Below are 20,450 nucleotides of genomic sequence, written 5' to 3'. Positions count from 1 at the left end.
TGGATTATTGCTGCTATTTGGATGTGATTTTTTTTTAATTAGAATTGAACAAAGAATATATTTTAGGAAAAAGGTCAAATCTGTAAACACTTTAGAAAGAAAATGGCCATTGGGATAAGGGCTTTAATAATTAACTTTGAAGAGTTTCTCTTTTTACACAATTTCTTTAAACTTGTCATATAGATATAATTTCTTGAAACTGCATTTTGCACTCTGCCATTTTAACTAGGATATAAAGTAAGGGCTTGTTTACTGCTGTGAAAGTACTGGAGAAAAAGCTTACTGAAGTTCAGGAATCTTAACCTATGACATACATATAAGTCTTCCTGACATTTTGAAAAAGATTAGAAACAAGATAATAAACTGAAGGCCTTGTGAACAGGCGATTAAAAAGGAAAAGTAGGGAACCGCTAGCTTACTCTTTCCTTTCTAATCATGGGCCTCTTGCTGACAGCAGTTATTTTTGCCATCTTAACACCATTAAATTCCCTCCTGAACATACTTTTACTTCATCTGTAACCTTAGATAATAATTGTAAGCATGGTGACCAAAGAAAAGGACAGAGTCTTCCCAAATGGCACCCTGAAAGCAATAAAAAACCAAATTATAGGTGTGCATTTGAGAAATCACAGATATTAAAACTGTAAAAGCTGAAGAGAAAATCCATTTGGCATAGGAAGCGTGGTCAGTGGAGCATGTCATTTAGTTATACTAGAAACAGAATTAGTTCAAAAGAAGAGAACTGGTACTTCATTTATTCCTAATATCTAAAATGCTTGTACCTGTGAAATTGAAATTTAGCTAAGAGAGTTTTGCTGTCCTTTGCTTTTATCAAGCCTAGGGATTTATTCTTCTGTTAATACTTCTGCTTAAAGGAACAGTAATCAACTAAAGGATGACTATGTGTAAGGTTGTAAAACTGACATACTTTAACTACCAAAAAACAGGGAAAACACCCAAAATTTTGACAATGATCTAAAGACTATGATGGTGATGGGAAGAGACAGAGACAGTCAAGAGAAAGAGGCATTTCAAATGCAAACTAATCCACTCTATTGTACACACAAGTTAAAAAATATGACAAAAATTGCCTTGTTGTATATGATCAAAAGTATCATGTTTCATGAACATAAAAATATCCTTTATGTGCTTTTCATATCTTTGGTCCTACCAAATAAACAAATTTTGAGTACTGTGCTAAATCAGAAAGAAAGAGTAATTGTACCCATACACTCCAATGATTACCTCTTTCTGTCATCTCAGCAGCAAAGTGGTGTATCAAGAAGAAAGAAAAATAGAAAAAGTTATCATTTATGCTCTATAAACCCCATAAAGGTAAACAAGAAGGAGCTGTTAGTGATCACAGATAATGAGAAGTCCAGCAGGAACAAAGACAGGAATAAAAGTAGAAATATTTTTATTATTGAGCTGTATCCAACTGCGCTAGTAAAGGAGCTATGAATAGCCAACGTAAAGTCATGCTGTGATAAATTGCCTCAGCAACATAGATACACAAAAAAGTTTTAATTTGTCAAGTGTTAAAGCACGGATTTTGCAGCTTAGTGATCAGTAATACACTGCATTTGACTTGTGTCACTTTTTTCTAAACATTGCCTTTTCACACTCTGACTCTGTACGCAGTCCTGTCAGTCCCACTCACATCATGCTTGGGCTGAGCTCTGGGCATGTTCCTCCTGACTGCATGGGTGCCCCTTGTGCTATGACTTAGCATATTTACCACTTGATCTTCTTTTAGTATCCTGCAAGATAAAGCCACTGACACAAAAAAACAAACATGACTTACGTTCTCATATGTCAAATGTCAGGGATTATGTATTGCCCTGTAATTTTCTGACAATAAATGTATAATCACTTATAGCAATCTTGAACTTGTTTCTACTGAAGATACTAAGATTTCAAAATAGTTGCATACATATATTCAAAAATTGCATGTTTTGACAACAATGGTGTTTAAAGAGGTTAAATATGGACCTTGTTTATATTTTTCCAATTTTGCTCTAAAAATATTCACATGTGAATTAATTTTCTCATGCTCAGCAGCTGCTGTTGTGCATATTTCACTAGCTATGAGTGCAGCAGTATTATATCAATCTCTGATTCCTATTCAATATAAAGAAAACAAAATTGATGTAGGAAGACAATGTCTCTTGTCTCTCTAAAAGCTGGTTTATCAGGGTGAGCACTTACCTACATAGATCACCAATAAAATCATCAGCAAAACATGTAAATTTGGATTAACTAAATGCTCTGATGATTTTTGCAGGAAATTATTATTAATAATTTTGAGCATATTGCCCAACAAGTAATATTCCCAACAAATATCTTTTGGGAAATAAGAAGCCAACAGACTTGGACTGTTGAAATTGTCTGTATAAAAGGCTTTGACCAGTGAGTTCTCTTTTGTAATTATTGCTTGCATATTCAAGTGCTCACCATTAACAACAGCAATTAATAATAGAGTATAAATATCACATTTGGAGGATCCAATCTATCATTTGTTGCTATAACATTAAAAAACATAATGGCTAGGTATTCAGGGTAATCCAAAACTAGCTATAGTGATGGCAGAAGTTGTAATGTAGCCAGAATTCAGTCTTTTAACCATTGTATTGAACAAAGCTCTTGCTGCTCCTGTAGATCAGCTGCATTAGTTCACAAAAGTTAAAAATTGGAAGAAATTTTTTATTAATAATATAAGCTTGTTATGCTTATATATTAGAAATACACTGCAAACCTTTAAGAGTCACTTATCATATTCCTGGTCCCGTACCTTTATTCAGTAATTCCATTTGAAAAGAACATTATAAAAGTAAATTTCGGTGTTTTTTTATTGTTCGAATACGATGTTAAAACAATAAATAAGATGTGGTAAGAATTCATCATAGTTGCAAAATAATGTTCCTGAGAAAATGCAGAATCAATTTACTGGATGAAATGTTATCTGGGAGTAATTTCTCTCAGCATGTGAAAGCATTCTATTGATGGATTCTGCCCTCAGGAAAACTTGATTTTGTAACTGAAGTTATTCAGTTATTGTAACTGAAAAGGATGGCAAAAATTGGCAGTACACCAGCACTCTCTTTTAAAGAAAATAACTTCAAGAAAGCCACATCATGGTAAATTTCTTAGTCAAAACTGTTTCTATCTAATTTCAAATTCCTAGCATGGTGATTAATTAAAACTGTTACACTTTTATCTCTCAACACAAGTTATTATGATAAATGAGATATGTGCCTTCTGATGACAGAAATAACAATTGTGCCACACAGACAGGAAAAAGCCTTTGCATAGTTTAATTCTCATGCTGGTGTCAAACTGTATGACTAATGTAATTATGGTGCTATTTCTAAGCAGTTTGGATCTTTTGGTAGGATTAAGGAAACCAGAGGGATCTTCTGAGACCATAAACACAGCATTGACTAAAGGCAGAGTGCACTGGAAAAGGAAAGCTGTGATGCGTAGGATACATGTGCGCCACCGCCAACTCCCACCTGGGAGCTCGTGGGAAGAGGGAAGCAACACTTCCCCCTCTCCCACCTGAGTCATGGAGTGATGCATAGGTCTTACTTTCTCATCCTTCTCCTTCCTCTTATACATTTCTAATACTTCCTAATAATGGAATGATGTTCTCAAAGGAGGAATGAAATAGTCTTCTGAACCCAAGGACATGTGCATAGAAAATTCCTTGCCTCTGCTGCAACACCATCTCTGATTAAATTCACAGCTGACCCAGATCACCTGTCAATAAACACTGGAGAACTGGTAAACACTTCTCTCCTGACATGAAGGCTTTTTTACCTCAAATGAACTCCCCATAGAAGCTGTCAGCTTGCCCCAGGAAAACTTCTGTTCTCAGAGTTACAGTGGAACTCCAGACAAGGAGAATGTTTGTTCAGACGGAGCAACTGAATGTATCTGCTTGGAGATCTGATAGAGGATTTTTTTCCTTCTGTATGGGGTGTGTTTATTACAGGTGGCTATGGGAAAAATTGCATTAGCCTGGAAGCACATGGCTCACAATAAACACCTTCTGTGGGGATTCTGATGATACATACTGGCAGCACATATCTCCTACAATGGGACTATCTTCTTAAGCCTCAGCTAGCAATCAGCTTAGTTCTGATATAGAGGGATTAATACATTCACAGGATTTTGTACCATCCAGAGTGACGAGAAATGGCACAAACTGGAAAAGAAATCAGCCACAAAACATGGACATCTATAGGTATATGCATCTTCACTCATTTAAAGATGTATAAAAAAAGAATATTTCTGATCTTATTTTGAATTAATAAAACCCAGGTATTTTTTGCTTTTAAAATAATCTAAAAATGCATGCAAATTTTTGTAAGTTTGGAAAATTTTTTTAGTAACCTACTGGGGTTTTTCTCAAACTTCATTTTTATCTAACCTCTAAGGCGTCAGTTTGTTAAGCAGCCTCGGTGCTGACCAATTTAACTCTGCATGCAGGCTAAGAGAATTGGAATTGTTGAGCCTGAAAAATAGATTGCTTAGGGGAGATCTAATTGTGACCTTCCAGTCTCTGAAGAGAGCCTGCAGGAAAGCTGAAAGGCCTTGTAGCAATGGAAAAAGGTACAATGGCTTCAAAATGAAAGAGAGAAGGTTTAGATTAGATATTATGAAGAAATTCTTTACTGTGAGGGTGGTGAGACAGTGGAACAAGGTGCCCAGAAAAGTTGTGGATGCCTCATCTCTGCAAGTGTTCAAGGCCAGGTAGGGACGGAGCTCTGAGCAACCTGGCCTAGTGGAAGATGTCCCTGCCCATGGCAGGGGTTGGGAACCAGATCTTCTTTAACGTCTCTTCTGACCCAAAGCATTCTGTGATTCTGTGATTTCACTGTACACCCACAATATGGTGCAGAGATTTCATGATTAATAAGTTTAAAAGGAATTTAAAATTTTTGAACAAACATCTTTCTTCAGTGCACATGAGCATAAGTTGGATCTGGCTAAGGCCAAATTGCATTTAGTTTTGAGTAAAACATGCATCAAGCTAATTACTCTTTCACAGAGTGACATCTAAAGCTTATTAATGTTTTCTACTCTTTGCTTTCCTGACTAGAATGAATCAATGATCAGATTAACCATCTTTGAGACAAATAAATTTCTACAGCTGTGGAAATGAAACAGGTGTGGCTGGCATGTATTCTTGGTTGGTCGTTTGTCATGGAGCTGCAGACTCATTTGTTATTTAAGGACTTTGTCCGTAGTTATACATTACAAGATAAGGCTTGAATTTGTGTGTCAAAGAAAAAGAAAAAAGCTTGTTATGTACCAAACTGGAACAATATTATTGCACTCATAAAAAAGAAAGGTGCCAGAAGGAGTAGCCCATGTGTGTTGCTGAAGTTAAGGAGTATTAATTAGACACACATTATTTAAAACTATGTAGCAGCTTAACATGCCATAAAATTAAGGCCATGACAAATAGCAGGTTGATTGCACATCAGGAAAAAAACTGATGAAGTTATGGTCCATAATTAACAATTTCCTTCAGAGTACAACTTTCTCAGGCCTTATAAATATCACAGATATCACCAGAATTGCTGACATAGCTTTCAAACTCTTCCACTAGAGAAATGAATAAAATTAATCTCAAATACTCTCAGGAAGGGCATTGATAGAGCTTCAAGTGTATGATATTTTTCCAAGCAAAAAACAAACAGGATGCTGTTTTTTCGTACAATGAAAAAGGGAACTGTTATTTCTCCAGAGTGCAAACTTCTGGCCACAATAGCACAATGCTTTCAGTACAGCCTGGAACTGGGCTCCAGTTTCTTGGTTTTTTTTCCATTTTCTCCTTTTCCTTACACGTGCTTGCTTATTGCAAGAAACAGATTATGAAACATAAATTAATGCATAAAGGTTCAAATGGCATTTAATTATGCAGGATAGTTTTGAAGAAATAAGTAACAAATTTTTCCTTTCAAGCCACAAATGGTTGGTTTCTAGAATAAATAGAAATAGGTTGTTAATAAGAGATGAAAATAAAAGCATATTTGAGATACGTGCCTTAATTCTTACTGGAGGTATAGAAAAGTTGTAAATTATGTTATTGAAATGGAGGGATCTGAGATTCTGAGTCTTTAATCATCTTGTTCTACCATGAATTTTGTCATTAAGAGTTTATATTCAGAGATCACAGCATCAGACAATATTTTATTTATATAGGCTACAACCTTGTCTCTATAGACCCTTTCAGTGAGCTTTATCATTATTGCTGGTGTTATTTTTAGCTAGTTAGTAAGGACATTACAAGAATTTCTCTAGTTTCTATAACTTTAGTTCATCATTGGTCAAATCCTTCAATCACTGACTCTATCATGACAGCATTAAATGGAAAGATCACTAGTACCATTTGGCTCTCCATCAAAAGGTCACTAAATATTCTTTTTTTAATCTTTCACCTTGATTGGATGGTATTAAATCCTTTGAACTTCAGTGAAGACACAAACTCTATCATAAACTATTTTCTTCTTATCTCATCTTTTCTAGAGCCCAGAGCATCATGTCAATGCACTGGCATATGAATTGTTAAATAACATTAATGTCCTAATATTTCTGAGTCATTTATGTCTAGAAAATTTGTACTATAATAGTCAGCAGTGTGAGTGTATTCCAAATGCATTGTAGCTTCCCTTAAAAAAACCCACTTATGGCAGGATTTATAAATTGGCTGCTTAATTTGCATGTGCTTGAAGCACAGCCAAATATGTCATTGTTAAAAAAAGAGCCAAACATTTCTTTTTCCTGTACTAAATGTGTTTTAAACCAATTCAGCTGGTGGTTTTTCAGAAAGGAGAGACTGAAAATATATACACAAGTTTTACTAATGTCTGTCTGATACAGGACATACAAAACTATCTTGCAGTTTCTTTTGCCTCTATGGGGAGAAGAGAGACCAACATGGCAGACAGATCTCTGAAGATACAGCTAATGCCCAACAACAAACTATGCCTGTTAAAAAGTGTCAATCTCATGTAGAGTCCATTCTTAAGGTCTGACTAAATAATTTTCCAAGGATTACCTAAAATGTTGTGTCTCATAATATACTAATTCAATAATTCTCTTTTGTAATTAAAGTTGACTGCAAATTATATAAATACAACTTGTCTTCTGCTGCTGTGAATGACAGGATAGTTACATGACCTAAATTAAAGGATACAGGTGTGTTTTTGAGCACAAGACAAACTTGTTTTCTTTCCAGTATCCCAAATCGTTGATTGACAGGACTCCATTGACATCCTCACTTTTATCCATTACTAAACTCTGCTCTCCACAGAGAAGGACCTAAGTATGGAGTTGGGTGAGACAATGATGTGCTTAGCTAACCAAGAGTCTGTGGAGAAATGACTTCAGAAATGAGTTTAAATTCTGGCTCCATGTGTATTTATATGTAAATATATGAAGAATAATAAGCTGGCAGATTGTTTATGTACACAGCAGACGTGAACTTAAAAATGTCACAGGTAGGAAAATGAGATTCCTTGCAAGACTAAAGTACATTTTGATGGTGCAACATTTGTGTTTCTAAAACTCCAAAGTTCAATAGCTTTGTGTTTGTATTAATTTTTTCTCAGCCAAAAACTACAGGAAATTGTGGTAGATTGGACACTTTAATAGCAGTTTCAACAGATGCTCCAAAAAAGCAGCTGAAGAAACAGAATAAAAAGACATTCACTTGTAAGACATTCTTTCAAATTGGAGTTAAATCCGAGAAGAAAGGCTCCTAGGGCACGTTGTGTGGCTGTTTTCTGTGACTGCAGTATGAAGGACAACATAATTGTCACTCTTTTCTAAGCAACAAAGACTTGATTCAATGCTATGTCAATCAATGTGAAGGTTGCCATTAATTTCACTATTGCATGACCAAAACTTTCATAATCAATAAAACAAAAAGAATGCTTGGAGGAGATGCTCAGAGGCAAAATATGCTATTAAACGCCCAATTGCTAAATGGACTTTTAAGAGGGGTTAGTTGGAAAATGCTCACTGAATATTTCTTTCTTCTGGTCTCTGATGCCTGACAGCCATGGCTTTTAATGCATATCACTTACATGTAACCTGACTATTCACAGCATAACCTTTTTTTCATAAAATAAGGACAAATTACATGTATGGGGTTTTTTCTCACCCCCCAGCCATAAGTCTGCATTTCTTTTATATATGCACAACTTCTTTAGCAAGCAAAATTTTTCACTAGACACTTTAGGTGCTTCAGGATACCTATTTGAGCTAATGGTATCTCTGGAGAGTAACTGACCAGTTAGCAAAATATAGATAATTCTGTAGCAGATATCTTTTGTTTGAATACATACAGTACATTCTGTGGAAGCAGTTTTTAAGTGTAAATGTAAACATGTTCTCCAGCATAACTAGCAGCACATTTTATGTAGGGCTTTCAAATATTTTGAAACTGAATTATAATAAGCAGTCTTGGTTAATGTAAAAATGTGTATTTATATTCAGGAGAAGGTGAAAAAAAAAGATGTAAATGCACATGCGCATGTATTTTTAGGAAGAGGAAGAATGAAACCAGATTTCACAGTGACTGCAAAAACATTTGCAATAAGGAAATTCAAGCAGTATTTGTAGGCAGATCAATCCAAATGACCCTGCATTTAACGAGATATTGTCCTTCTAATATTTCTTAATATATCCTGGTTAAAACCCATCTAATAAAAAGGAAATATAAAAGGTTTCATGTTTACTTTCAAAAATGTTCCTAGCATTGCTACAGCAATATCAATCTGGACAAAAAGAGTTTTCAATTAATCATGGAAGGGATTGTTCTCACGTATAGGACATACATCATAAAACCACATATATTAATACTTTCTAAACTAGAAAAAAATAATTTTCCACTTTTTGGGGGGTTCTTTCATAAGTATAAGCAAAATATGTGTGAATAGCAGCAAAATATTTTCTTTTTGACAGACATTATAAAGAACCCTAAGAGGCTAATTTTGACCATGAGTGTTAACACCAGTTTTTGTGTGATAGTCAAGATTTGCTAAAAATTCACTCAAAATATCTCTGTCATATGCATTAATTTCTGCAAAGATGCTCAGATTTTTTTTTGTCTGAGATTATATAAAAAAATTCAAATCATTGCATGATTGCTCTCAAATTATTAGAGAGGGCACTGGTAGCTATGTGTAATCTACTTGTTGCCTGTCTGGCTACTCACTAATGAAACTAGTTCAGAAAAAATGCTTTATGTCCTGTTTGTGAAAAATCTATTGGCTGATCACTGCCAAGTGAAGTGCAATGCAGCATGTGTGGCACATCCCAGACTACTTTTATATAGATATATTAATGTATACATTACTGGGGACTGGTACTGTAAGAGCTTCTTTCTAAATAGCTGATCTCAGAGTACCAAGGATGTAAGGACAGTGCTAAAAGTCTGGCAGATTTTCTACTCTCACAAAAGTGATTTGTAGACAAACATATTGAAACATGATTGAAGAAAATAATCATTTTAAGAAGTATTGGAGTTAGGAAAAGTGTGTTTAAACTACATCCATACCAGCATGAGTCCATCTTTATAAGGCTTAATGCTTAACAAATATCTTAAATTGAAAATATAAAATTGTAGGGGGGCACAACGAGTTGCAGCTGATTGCTAGGAACAGCCCACACCTGTAACCAACTAAGAACAAGTGGCATACACACCTGTAACCAATTAAGAACAAGTAGCATAAAAAGAGTGGAGTCAGGGGGTGGGTTGGAAGGTAAGAACCAGGTTCAGGTTGCTGTAAGGACCAGGATAGAGGACCCTGGGGGAGGGTGAGGACCAAGAGAGTCACAGAAGAGGATGGTGAGTTCCTCTGGAGGGGATAATCCCAGAAGAATACAGACCCCAGGAGAGGGTTGGAGAAGCTATGGATGTGCCAGGGCTCTGTAGCAATTTAGTAGCAGTATCCTTCATTGGATTGCTGCTGGATTAGCTTCAGGTGCTTCTGGCTGTGTGCTTCAGGAAAAGCCTCTGGAGGGGATGGACTCAGTAATGTAACTGTGATAATGTAATGTAGAAGTATTGTTGTAAATGTATATAAGGTGATGTAAAATTATACCCAATGGAAAGGTTCATTAAATCAAGTATCTGAAATGAAATCATAACATATCCTTCTATTTCTCAGGTCAGGCATCCTACTTTACAAGTGACCAGTACTAAGCCACTGAGATTTTCTTTGGTTTTTAGTTCAGCCACTGAGGGGAAGCAGGACATTACCTCCCTTACCCTATCATTCCCTATCTGATATTTTTTTGTTAATTGTAGACTACATGTTTAATAAAAGCATTTTTCCTTCAAGGAAGATGGTTGAAGGCCAGGTTGGATGGGTCTCTGAGCAACCTGATCTAGTGGAGAGAGTCCCTGTCTGTGTGAGGGACAGGTTGGAATCAGATGATCTTAAAGGTTCTGTCCAACCCAAACCATTCTATAATTCCATGAAAACTTAAAGATCATTTTCAAAATAATAAACATGATTTCTGATTTTTGAGACTTTCTGGGATTAGTTTTCAGCTCTCTGCTGATAGCACGTGTTGCCCTGTGGTTACACAATAAAAATATGGCAAAATCAAAGTGTTATAAACAGCTGTGCTAAACCTTCTGGCAGTCCTAAGTAAATAATATCTGAATGCAAGCAGTAAAACAAGGCTAGAATGCCGTTCTTAGCTCAAGCTTTATGACAGTCCTGGAGGTAAACCATAATCAGCAATAGAATTGTCTTCAGACACTATTAATGAGACAGATACCAGCAATTTGGAGGACAATGGGTGTTGTATTCGAAGAATTATACTGGGATGATTTTCTAAGGCAGTTTCTAACTCACCAGGGTCAAAAGAAGGCTTAAGATAAAATATGTATTCCTTATTTCTCTATTTATGTATTGTGAAAAGTAGCCCTTGGCAAACTTTATTTTGTGGGAAATTTAAGTAGATTCTAGAGATAGCTGCTGTCTTCTGGAAAGGACGATGTGGAAGAGATGCTATCTTATTTACAGGGACAAGGACGGGGACAGAAAAATCTATAACCATAATCTGTTGTTATAATTATGGTTATTACTGACAATGCAGCCTGTTTTTCAGAATGTTTAATGAACTAAAAATTAAAAAAAAAAATTAGATGGAGAAAAATAGAAATTTATGACCAAAACTATAAACTTTTGAAAAGTAAAAATGAGACATGGAATGCTTGCATAGGACCTAGAGGCTAAATATTGGTCTTTTGTGCTCACATTGTAGTGTCATTTTAATGTGTCTGAGATCTCTGTCCCTTTGGGGAAGTGCAAAGAGGAAGGAGGGAGAATGTTTCAAAAGTAACCCCCAGAAATGTATCTGAGTTTTACTGTTGAAGAATTTTGAAGATACAACTGCTAAAAAAATGATGGACTTTATGCATCATTTAGGTCTTGGCTGATACTTTACAACCAGTAAATATACCTTTGATGACTTATCAGATTTGGGTTAATATTTTGAGGTACTTGAAAGATGTTTATTAAAACTATGGGGTTTTTCCTTCTGGGGGTGTCACCAGACGCACTGTACTTGGTGTTATGACTGGTCAAAGCTGGAGGGATGTCACTGAAATACAAAGTTCTTTGTTTTTTTATTTTTCATATTTAATGTGAAATACATATTTAATGCTAAAACTTTCATTCATTTATTGAAAAAAAGGTTGAATCTCTCACAAAGATTGGGATTTTCATCCTGTCAATAGTTTTGATTATGAAAAGAGGCAGACACAGGTTTTGTCTGATGCTAAGACCTGTGCTGGAGGTCAGGTGGAGGTATTCTTTCCTGTGCTGTTCCTACAGAGAAAGTAAATTTAATATGAAAAAATTGGATCAGAAAAAAAAAAGCAAAAAGAAAATTGTTCTTAAAATCAGGATTTCTACTGCACAACTACGCAGTCATGAAATTCTTTCATCTAAAAAAAAATCAGAATTTTATATGAAAGTAAGCAACAGCAGATTTTCCCTTAGGAGAATAGATTCTCTGTGTTCTGAATCTCTCAAGGATTCTTCCCTTTTTCTGAATAGGCAGGTAGGTGGCAATGCTACAGCAGTGTATAGAGTTCTTAATAGAGGAAGGCTGTAGTTCCTTTGAGATTTCCAGAGTTTTGTAGGTTTTAGACATTTTATGACAATAATACTCTTTTCAACTTGCATACAAACTCTAGGATTTGGGTACTTTGCAATCGGTTTTACTGTAGTTCTTTAAAAGAGACTTTAGAAAATAGATAAGAAATCTGTATTCAAAATCTAAATGATACAGAGGACAAACTGCAAATTCCTTTAGTATTTTATGACTGATTACACTCAGAAAATTTATATCTTAAATCAGCCTGCAGTAATATAAATTTAGGTTCTAACAGCCAGGCTTGTGTTTGCTCAAGTTAACAATCAGAATTGTCTTTCAATATAGATTACTTCAGACTATGGTTATCTTCAACCTAATGATTCTTATTTTAATACAGTTCAAGTTTTTTTTATTGATTTTCCCAGATGTCTGATCTTTATTGGAGTGCTGTCATAACAATTTTAAAATTTTACTAAAATAAACACAGAGTAAGTGCTGTTTTACTAATGAGAAATTGTGTTGTTGATGAACATAGCAGCGTTTGGTTCCAGTTTGTGCAGGCTGGAATTTTATTTGTGCATGCAAACCAGTAGTACATCTATATTTCTGATACCTTCCTAGTTTTAAATGACCTTTCAAACATAAATGTTCAATGGCGTGGCACATCCTTTGCTAATTCCCCTAATGCACTTCAAATCACATAATCCAAATTGCATTGTTTGCATATGTTCATGCTTTTTAATAATCATCTTTTTATGATCCTTAATAATAGCAGACACATTTCTATGAGATGTCCCTAGCTTTCTGATTTTTTTTTGTTGAATTGTTGTACATTGTCCACTATTCTACTAAATTATGCAAAAGAAAGACACCTCCCCCAACCCCCCCCAGCATTTAAACCATAATATTTTAATGAAGTCAAAGCTATTATTAAGCTTTTTTACTGCCCCAGATTCCTCCTCCATAAAACTGAAGTGGCTGGATGAATTTCTTTGTTATGTTCTCCACTTGCCTTTCTGCTGTTCTGACTTCTGCTCTCAGACAATTCTTTTAAAGTCAGTTCTGAATCTGTACCTACACTGTTTATTCCTTTCTCTCCCCTTTTCAAGGCAGATTGTAAGCTTTTGATTTGTAAAGGTTTTCTCCACACTTTCAGCATTTCCTCTACAGGCAGAAAAATTCTACTCTTCTTGAGGTAGACTCCTGCCAAACAGTTGGAAGCATCATGTAAGTTGTGCGTGTTGAGTTCAGTCAGACTACTAACCTCTCAAAATATGCGTTATGAAACAGTTCTCTTTCAATATTTTTGATTCATTTGTACTGTCTAGAGGCAGAAAAAAACATGTATGGTTTAGAAGTCTACACAGATACTTGAAAAAGTGTCAAAAAAAATTGTAGCTCATTTAGACAACATGCTTCAGTCAGGGACATATACCTTCAGTTTTACTGCTTAGTAACATGGGAATAATGAGCATGAATAATTTCAAATAAGCCAACCCTCTCAGCTCACCATGAGCTCCCTTCAAAGCTACAAGAAGAAATTTTCTGACCCGGAAGCCCCTGCCTTATTGAGTCACAATTGTATTTTTTATTTGTATAAAAATTTTATCCATGTGATGTGAATATTCAAAGATATTTGTATTCCTGGAGATCATGTGTTTCTTCTTGTTCAGCTTTATTGCTGATACACTTAATTGTGTTGAACTCTACTTCCTCCAAAGGTATGGAGCAGCAGAAATATCCTGGGGCTATTCCAGGATAGCTTTACACGAAGAAAGTTGTCTCAATACCATGCTGAAGAGATATTCCCCTGTTGTCTAGGTCTCTGATGTTTTTAGGAAAGAGGCAGAGTTTTCTTATATGTATCTGGGTCAGTAACTACACTTGTTTTCCCCAATGAGATTTGGTCTTCCTGTTACTTTACCTCCTAGCACACACTATATTAAAGGCTGCTGTTTTCTTTGAGCAGCAACAGCTTCAGTACTGAGGCCTCTTTACTGCCCTAAGAGGCAAAAAGAAGATGGAAGTAATGATGGGCTGATCAAACTGTAATATAAGATGACTTAACAGATGCCAACTGAGTTCTTTAAGCTTGAAAGTGGTTATTCCATCTGTAAGGGGTGACAAAGAACATAAGAACAGTAAATCTGTGATAAGAAGATTTGCGAGTGGGGCCTTCTCAATGAAAGAAAATATATCAGACAATGCAATAGACCAAAGAATTCAGATTGTCCAAATTACTCCTTCAAACTGGAATTTCATAGAATTTCTCATCTTTATCAGTGTACACAAAACTCTTTCTTCAGCAAGACAAGGATTCTTCACAAACATACATGAGGTAGCACCTGCAGACATTACATGGCCATCAAGACATGGCAGAAGTCATTAATGCATTTGGAGCACAATTTCAGGGACATTTGATGTTGACAGGATTCTTCATATTGGAATGGACAAGTTTGGGAATTCAATTTCCAGCACCCTGGAAAGGGACAGTATCTGTGGCTGCATTTATGGTAGCTGTTGACTTTATCAAGGGTTCCCAATATTCAAAAGATCTTCGCCTCAGCTGCCATTGTGCTCTGACTGTTATTGCTGACATGTGTGAGAGGTCCCATGATACACTGGAAACAAGAAACTGAAGAAAGCAAGAGATAAATTCTATTTTTTCCCCTTAATTTCTCCATCCTTCCTTTACCTTTCCAATCCCCAGTTCAGCACTCTGGCAGCACTGGCATCTCTCTGGCAGCACTCTGCCATTTCCTCCTAGGTGTTGCTCCTGTGGTGCACACCTTCCCCAAAATACATCTGCCTGCCACACTAGCCACTACTCTATTTTTCTCCACTTGCATTTCTTCTGAGTCAAATTTATGGTGTTAGACCAAAGAAATATTAAGGATCATCTCTTCATGCAGAACCCTTCACAAGGTTGTGGTGATTTGTCTTGTCAAGCTACACAAACCACCAATAAATAAGAATAATGAGAGTTTCTTAAAGTTGCTTTATAGGTAAGTAAGTTTTTTCCAATATTATTTTCTTCAGGGATAGTAGCTTTCCTTGATTCCTGTAATAGCCTTCCTGTGAAGGCTAAAAGAAAGATTGTAATGAGAAATGGAATGTCTGCTGCTCAGTTTGGGAGAGGACGCCTGGAAGCATGGTGTCTCCAGAAGGTGGGACTGTGGATGGCTGCCTCTCATGAAGAAAACCCACAGCTGCACTGCAGCCTACTGCAATACTTTTCCTGACCATCTTCCCCAGCAGCCCCAAAGTAGGACAGTCTAAGATTCCAAGGTTTTATTTCAGAAAACTCTACCATCACACATTTACCAGTGCCCAGTAACAAGACTCTGTTGGCTATGATGGTTTCCCCTCACTCAGCCATTATGCCCATGCAATGAAATGAGAAATCAGCCTATCACCTAGATAACATCCTGAATCAAGCATCCTGAAGGATCAAGCATCTTATAATCTGCTTGTGCAGAGAAATGTATGCATGGAGGCTCTGTATTTGTCGGGAGGTAGATACACATAATCATACAGAAATAGCCTTCATTGGAATTTTGTTTATTCAGTGAGACAAGTTTTGCAATTAGTTGTGATAGTTGTTTTAATCCTCGTAAGTTACAATGTTTATGGAATAAATAAAATATACTAAGTATTTAATATAAGGGCCAGTTTTCTACAATTGAGCTCAAAGTTACGAGGAAAGAAAAACATTAAGATTAGCTTAGAAGTTAGAAGATTTATGTATTACGTTGTAGCTGAAAATATGCATAGGAAACTTCCATCCCATTCTTACAGACAGGTAGGTAAACACATTTTTTTTCATGTATTCTTCTAGCCACAGTTTTGTACCTGAGATAGAAATTGGATATGGAGATTACTTCTATTTTGCATTAGAAAAATGCCATCATATCTTTATGTTTTCTATCTTCCTCTCTTATCAGATGAGCTTTTGAATTAAGTACAGAATGCATTTATAACTTTTTTAAAGCATTAAAAAAGAGGATTGGAAAGCAATGGTTAGAGTGCTCTAAGGAGTGTATGAAATCCAGAAGCATAATTTCCGTGAATAGGAAAAAGCCACAAGGTTCACTTTCATTTTATGCCACAAGTTCAGGTGTGATAGTGAGATGTAGTGAGAGATAGCAAGGAGGTATGGATCCCAAGGTTTATTCCACATATACTGGCTATTATATACTCAACATCTTATGTTTTATTAAGTGGCACCAGAAATGCACAGAAAATGTAGTACCTACCTACTGTTTAATGCAGCTGCTACCATAATTCCTTATATTTCAGAATAAAAATTGCTTAGATTAAATCTATCCTTCAAAAAGCCTTTGAATGATATAAACAGGAGCATTATCAAAAGTACTCTTTTTTGTTTGTTTGTTAGGATTATTTCAGTTACTAATTAGCTAATGTATTAATGAAGCATCCATGTATACAGTACTCGTACCTATATATGTATAATATATATGCCTATATATGTAATTAATATAATATGTATGTAATCTTGAGATATTTTCTAGATTTGGATCTTAAAATTGAAGACAGTTTTAGAACAGAAAACATTGCAACATCCACCCTCATAATTACAGTATGAATTCTGATCATGTTTCATTGGGGTTTTTTGCCTCTGGACAAATCACAAATTTTCCTTGGGGTCAGTAGGGGTGAAAGCAAGGTTCTATTCAAAAAAGCATTCTTAGAAGCATCCTGTGCCATTTTAGTGAATTACTGTATCCTTGCAACAAAAAACCCTTGAAACTCATCTACCCCAGCACAAATTTTTTTATTGTACACTATAACCAGGCTTGGACAGGAGAGATTGCAAGAATGCAGCTGGGTATAGAAAGAGCTCATGGTTTACATAATAATGGTGAGAGTAATTAATACATTAAAAAGAGCTAGATTAATAATAATTTGCCCGTATATAAATAATTTTCTTCTATTGCTGCTATGAAAATTTATGATAATTTATTTTGTTGAATGTGATGCAGATGATTGATTTCTGTTGCAGAGATTTTAGCAGAGATCTGTCCTGCTAAACTTTCTACATTCAGCACATCCTTTTCTTTTGAGCAAGACAAACTGAAGGACAGCTACACTGATTAATCTACAAGGACCAGAAACTGAGGTCAGTGATATAGCTGTATATATCCCTCTGAACCCTAGCAATGCTCCTGTCCAAATGAAGTCCAAACTTATCTGGTTTTGAATTCGATATTCTGCCCCTCCTGCCCTCTCCCCGAAAACAGAGTGTGTATATGGCATTTTTCTTAGAGGAATGTCTTTTTTTTCACAGCTTCTGACATGCTCTCTCTTCATAACTCAGCCTTTTACTAGATTTTCTTAGAGCAGCAGATACTTCATGACCTGACCCACAGCACATTTTCACTTGCCTCACTCACCTGTTCCATAAGCTTCCAGAGGAGGCAATATTGATACTGAAATTCCCCCTTCTGATGCCGTAACGATTTAAAAAGTCAAAGAGGTGCTTGACTGGAAAGTCATGCCTTAAGAAGCCAGTGAATTTTCAGGACTGGAGTGTTGTAAAGGCACAGCAGACACACATGCAAGCTTCTCTTTTCCTCTGCTAGCAAACTAGTTAATTCTGAAAGTTGTGATATAGGAAAATAAAATCACTGCCCTTAAAGTTCTGTTATCACTGTCTTCTTAATGCAAATCACACAAAAAAGTCCACCAGGGGAAAGCATGTCAGCCTCATGAAATCAAAGGTCACAGCTAGCCACTAATTAAGCCCTGAATAAAGGTTGCTCTTTTGAACTAAACTTATATTTAATCTTTGTTTCTTTGTTGATGCCGTCAAGCAATCACTTTCTGAGCGTTTCCATGGTAACAAGTGAGCTTTTTTTTTTTCCCCTTCATTTTAAAGCTCTTTCATGCACCTAATATGAGGAAACAGTGGGATAATTGGCATGGAATACTGTTCCTGTTTTCCTGGTATAATTCAAGCAAAGCAGGGTAAAGTAAAACATGGTTTTCTATGAAACTGGAGATTTATTTTCCCTCCTCTGTAAGAATATGAAAAAAACTATAATTTACTTACATCTTTGGTTTCTGCGTTTGCTCTTGTACATAGTCATTGTGAAGAAATTCCACTTTCTAAGAAATAATTGCCTTGACCACAGACAAAAGAGATCGTGCTCCTGCTTTGCAGCGAGACAGTTGCTCACTGACAGAAGGTAACCAGCAATCTCTCGGAGAAAGGCAGGGTAATACCATTCTCCTAAAATCCAGGGGAGCTGCTACTGGCTCTAGCTATTTTTTCTATTACAAGGCTCAGAGACAAAACATATTTATTTTCATACTTTTTTTCAAATGTGTTTGATACCAGCTAATAAAAATCTGGAACACAGATAGAATCATGTAATCAGACAAAGTGGGGTAATATGCTATGCAATGGTCTGAAATCAAGATTCCTTGAAAAAGCCCTGACATAATCAAAATTGTATAAATGACCTCATAAACTAACAGAAACTAACTTTCCATTGAGAGGTTTTAGAATTATGCATATGAGTATGTTAAAATATTTTTGGTTACATTTTCATTTCAATTACATTTCCAAATTACTATTAAAACAAAATCAACACATGTTGATCAATTAAATCCTGACTGCATGTTGGACCTCATTAATAGATTATTCTATAAATATATAATTTATATAATATTCATTTATAAAATGAATTATTTTTTTTTTCATACCTATATTTACTTCTGCATCACCTTTCAATGATTTAATTTGGGGAAAGCTATTCGAATAACATTTTGCTGATGGTTCATTTTTGTAGCTTCTTCACTGCTCTCTAGTCTTTTGAATCAGAAGGTCACAGGGATAAAGTGACAGTATTTTATGATCATCTACATATATCACCATTTCAAACAATCCAGATATCTTTCTAAATGGAACAGGTGAGTGGTGAGGAAATTTTTGCTGTGTTGAGGAGATTGGAGTTGGTATTTGCCATTCTGGTTAGATTACAGTCAAGAAGATCCCAGTGGCAATAATGGAGTTGAAAAGAAGTAGAAATTCCAGGTCATTCAGCAATAAGTCTGTCTTTAAAAAATATATTCACTCAATTTTATTAAAGTTTTAGGAAATTTGTATTTTGAGCTGCTTGCCATCTTAAACCCAGATAGCACAAACACAGAAGCATCTAAGGAAAAAAGGTAGAATGACTGAAATGTCTTGAAAACTGGTAATAGTACTCTTTCTCTTGCTTAAAATACATATTTAGACAGCAGCTCCGAAACTACTCAAAGAAATAAAAAAAATAATATCTTTGGCTTACATAAAAAACAATAATATTTGGTGTTCATGGATCATTCATTTTTCAGTCAAAGAGGAACAATTTGGTAGCATTCATCTAAAACATTGACCCGTAGTTACTTTTCTAATGAAAAACAAAAGAAATTAAAAGAAATGTCTCTTTCAATCTGCCTGCCCTACATTTAAATTTTTCATAATTTTTTACCTCTCAGATATATCAGATATATTTTTATATCTCCATATAACCATTAAATGGTACACATGGTGCACCATGTGCACCATTTAATTCTCCTTTCAGTTGTTCAGTAGTCACAAATCCTCGTGTTGACACGCCTCTAGTTACTGAAGCGAAATCTTTAATTTATATTGCTCTATTAATCTAATTTCCTCCTTCTGTCAAAATCTGACCACATACCTTTTCATTTGCTTTGGATTTGTATCAGCAAAGCTGAGGATAAAGTGTAGCCTGAGGAAAGCAAAAGCAATGGATAATTTTTTTAGATTTCTTTAGTATTTCACCCACAGTTGTCTCAAAATACCAGACTTGAGATTACACCATATCAAATGTTGAGGTCAGCAGAAAGGTGGGAGATTGCAAAACAAATCAAAAGTGACAGGAAGGGAAAAAATTAGTATAATTGCTAAGCATGGCAGCAGACAAAATATCTGCACCATATAGAAAGACCCTGGAGGCCTTATAGTCAAATAGCATTGCGTAGTTAATATCCATTGAAGTCAATATTTTTGCACCAATTTATATGAACTGAGGATAATTCTACAGTTGCCCTGTTCAATTTTCCCACTGAGTAAATTTGCAGCCAAATCAGATCTGTGATCTGACTTTAACTACAGAGATCTGTGGTCTCCCTTTAAATTTGCTGGTTCATGTAGCAATCTTTTCATTTGTTGCTCTCTTCCTTCTTCTACCTGAAGGCTCCCAAGCATATTATTCAGTTCAAATTTTCCTTGTTTCATTGATTTCGCAACATGTCCCCAATTTTTTTCCTCAGCTCACATTAGATTG

The 20,450-nt window shown here is 35.5% G+C and overlaps 1 protein-coding gene across 5 annotated transcripts in view; it reads right to left on the bottom strand.

The window, feature by feature from the left end:
- The window catches only part of RALYL (RALY RNA binding protein like), a 369,877-nt gene that overhangs the window by 89,307 nt on the left and 260,120 nt on the right, over nucleotides 1–20,450 (bottom strand). The window contains exon 1 of one of the 5 annotated variants that reach the window (XM_005422867.2): nucleotides 18,206–18,325. The exons of the other annotated variants lie outside the window; for them this stretch is intronic. Coding sequence (XP_005422924.1) covers nucleotides 18,206–18,242 — 37 coding nt within the window. The 5' untranslated portion in view covers nucleotides 18,243–18,325. Of the gene's footprint in view, nucleotides 1–18,205; nucleotides 18,326–20,450 lie in introns of those variants that run through there. 5 annotated transcript variants of the gene reach the window in all.

This window comes from Geospiza fortis, unplaced genomic scaffold (genome assembly GCF_000277835.1).
Source record: "Geospiza fortis unplaced genomic scaffold, GeoFor_1.0 scaffold7, whole genome shotgun sequence".
NCBI lineage: Eukaryota > Metazoa > Chordata > Aves > Passeriformes > Thraupidae > Geospiza > Geospiza fortis.
Note: the sequence above shows the minus strand (reverse complement) of the source record. Positions and strands in the feature narration are given on the sequence as shown.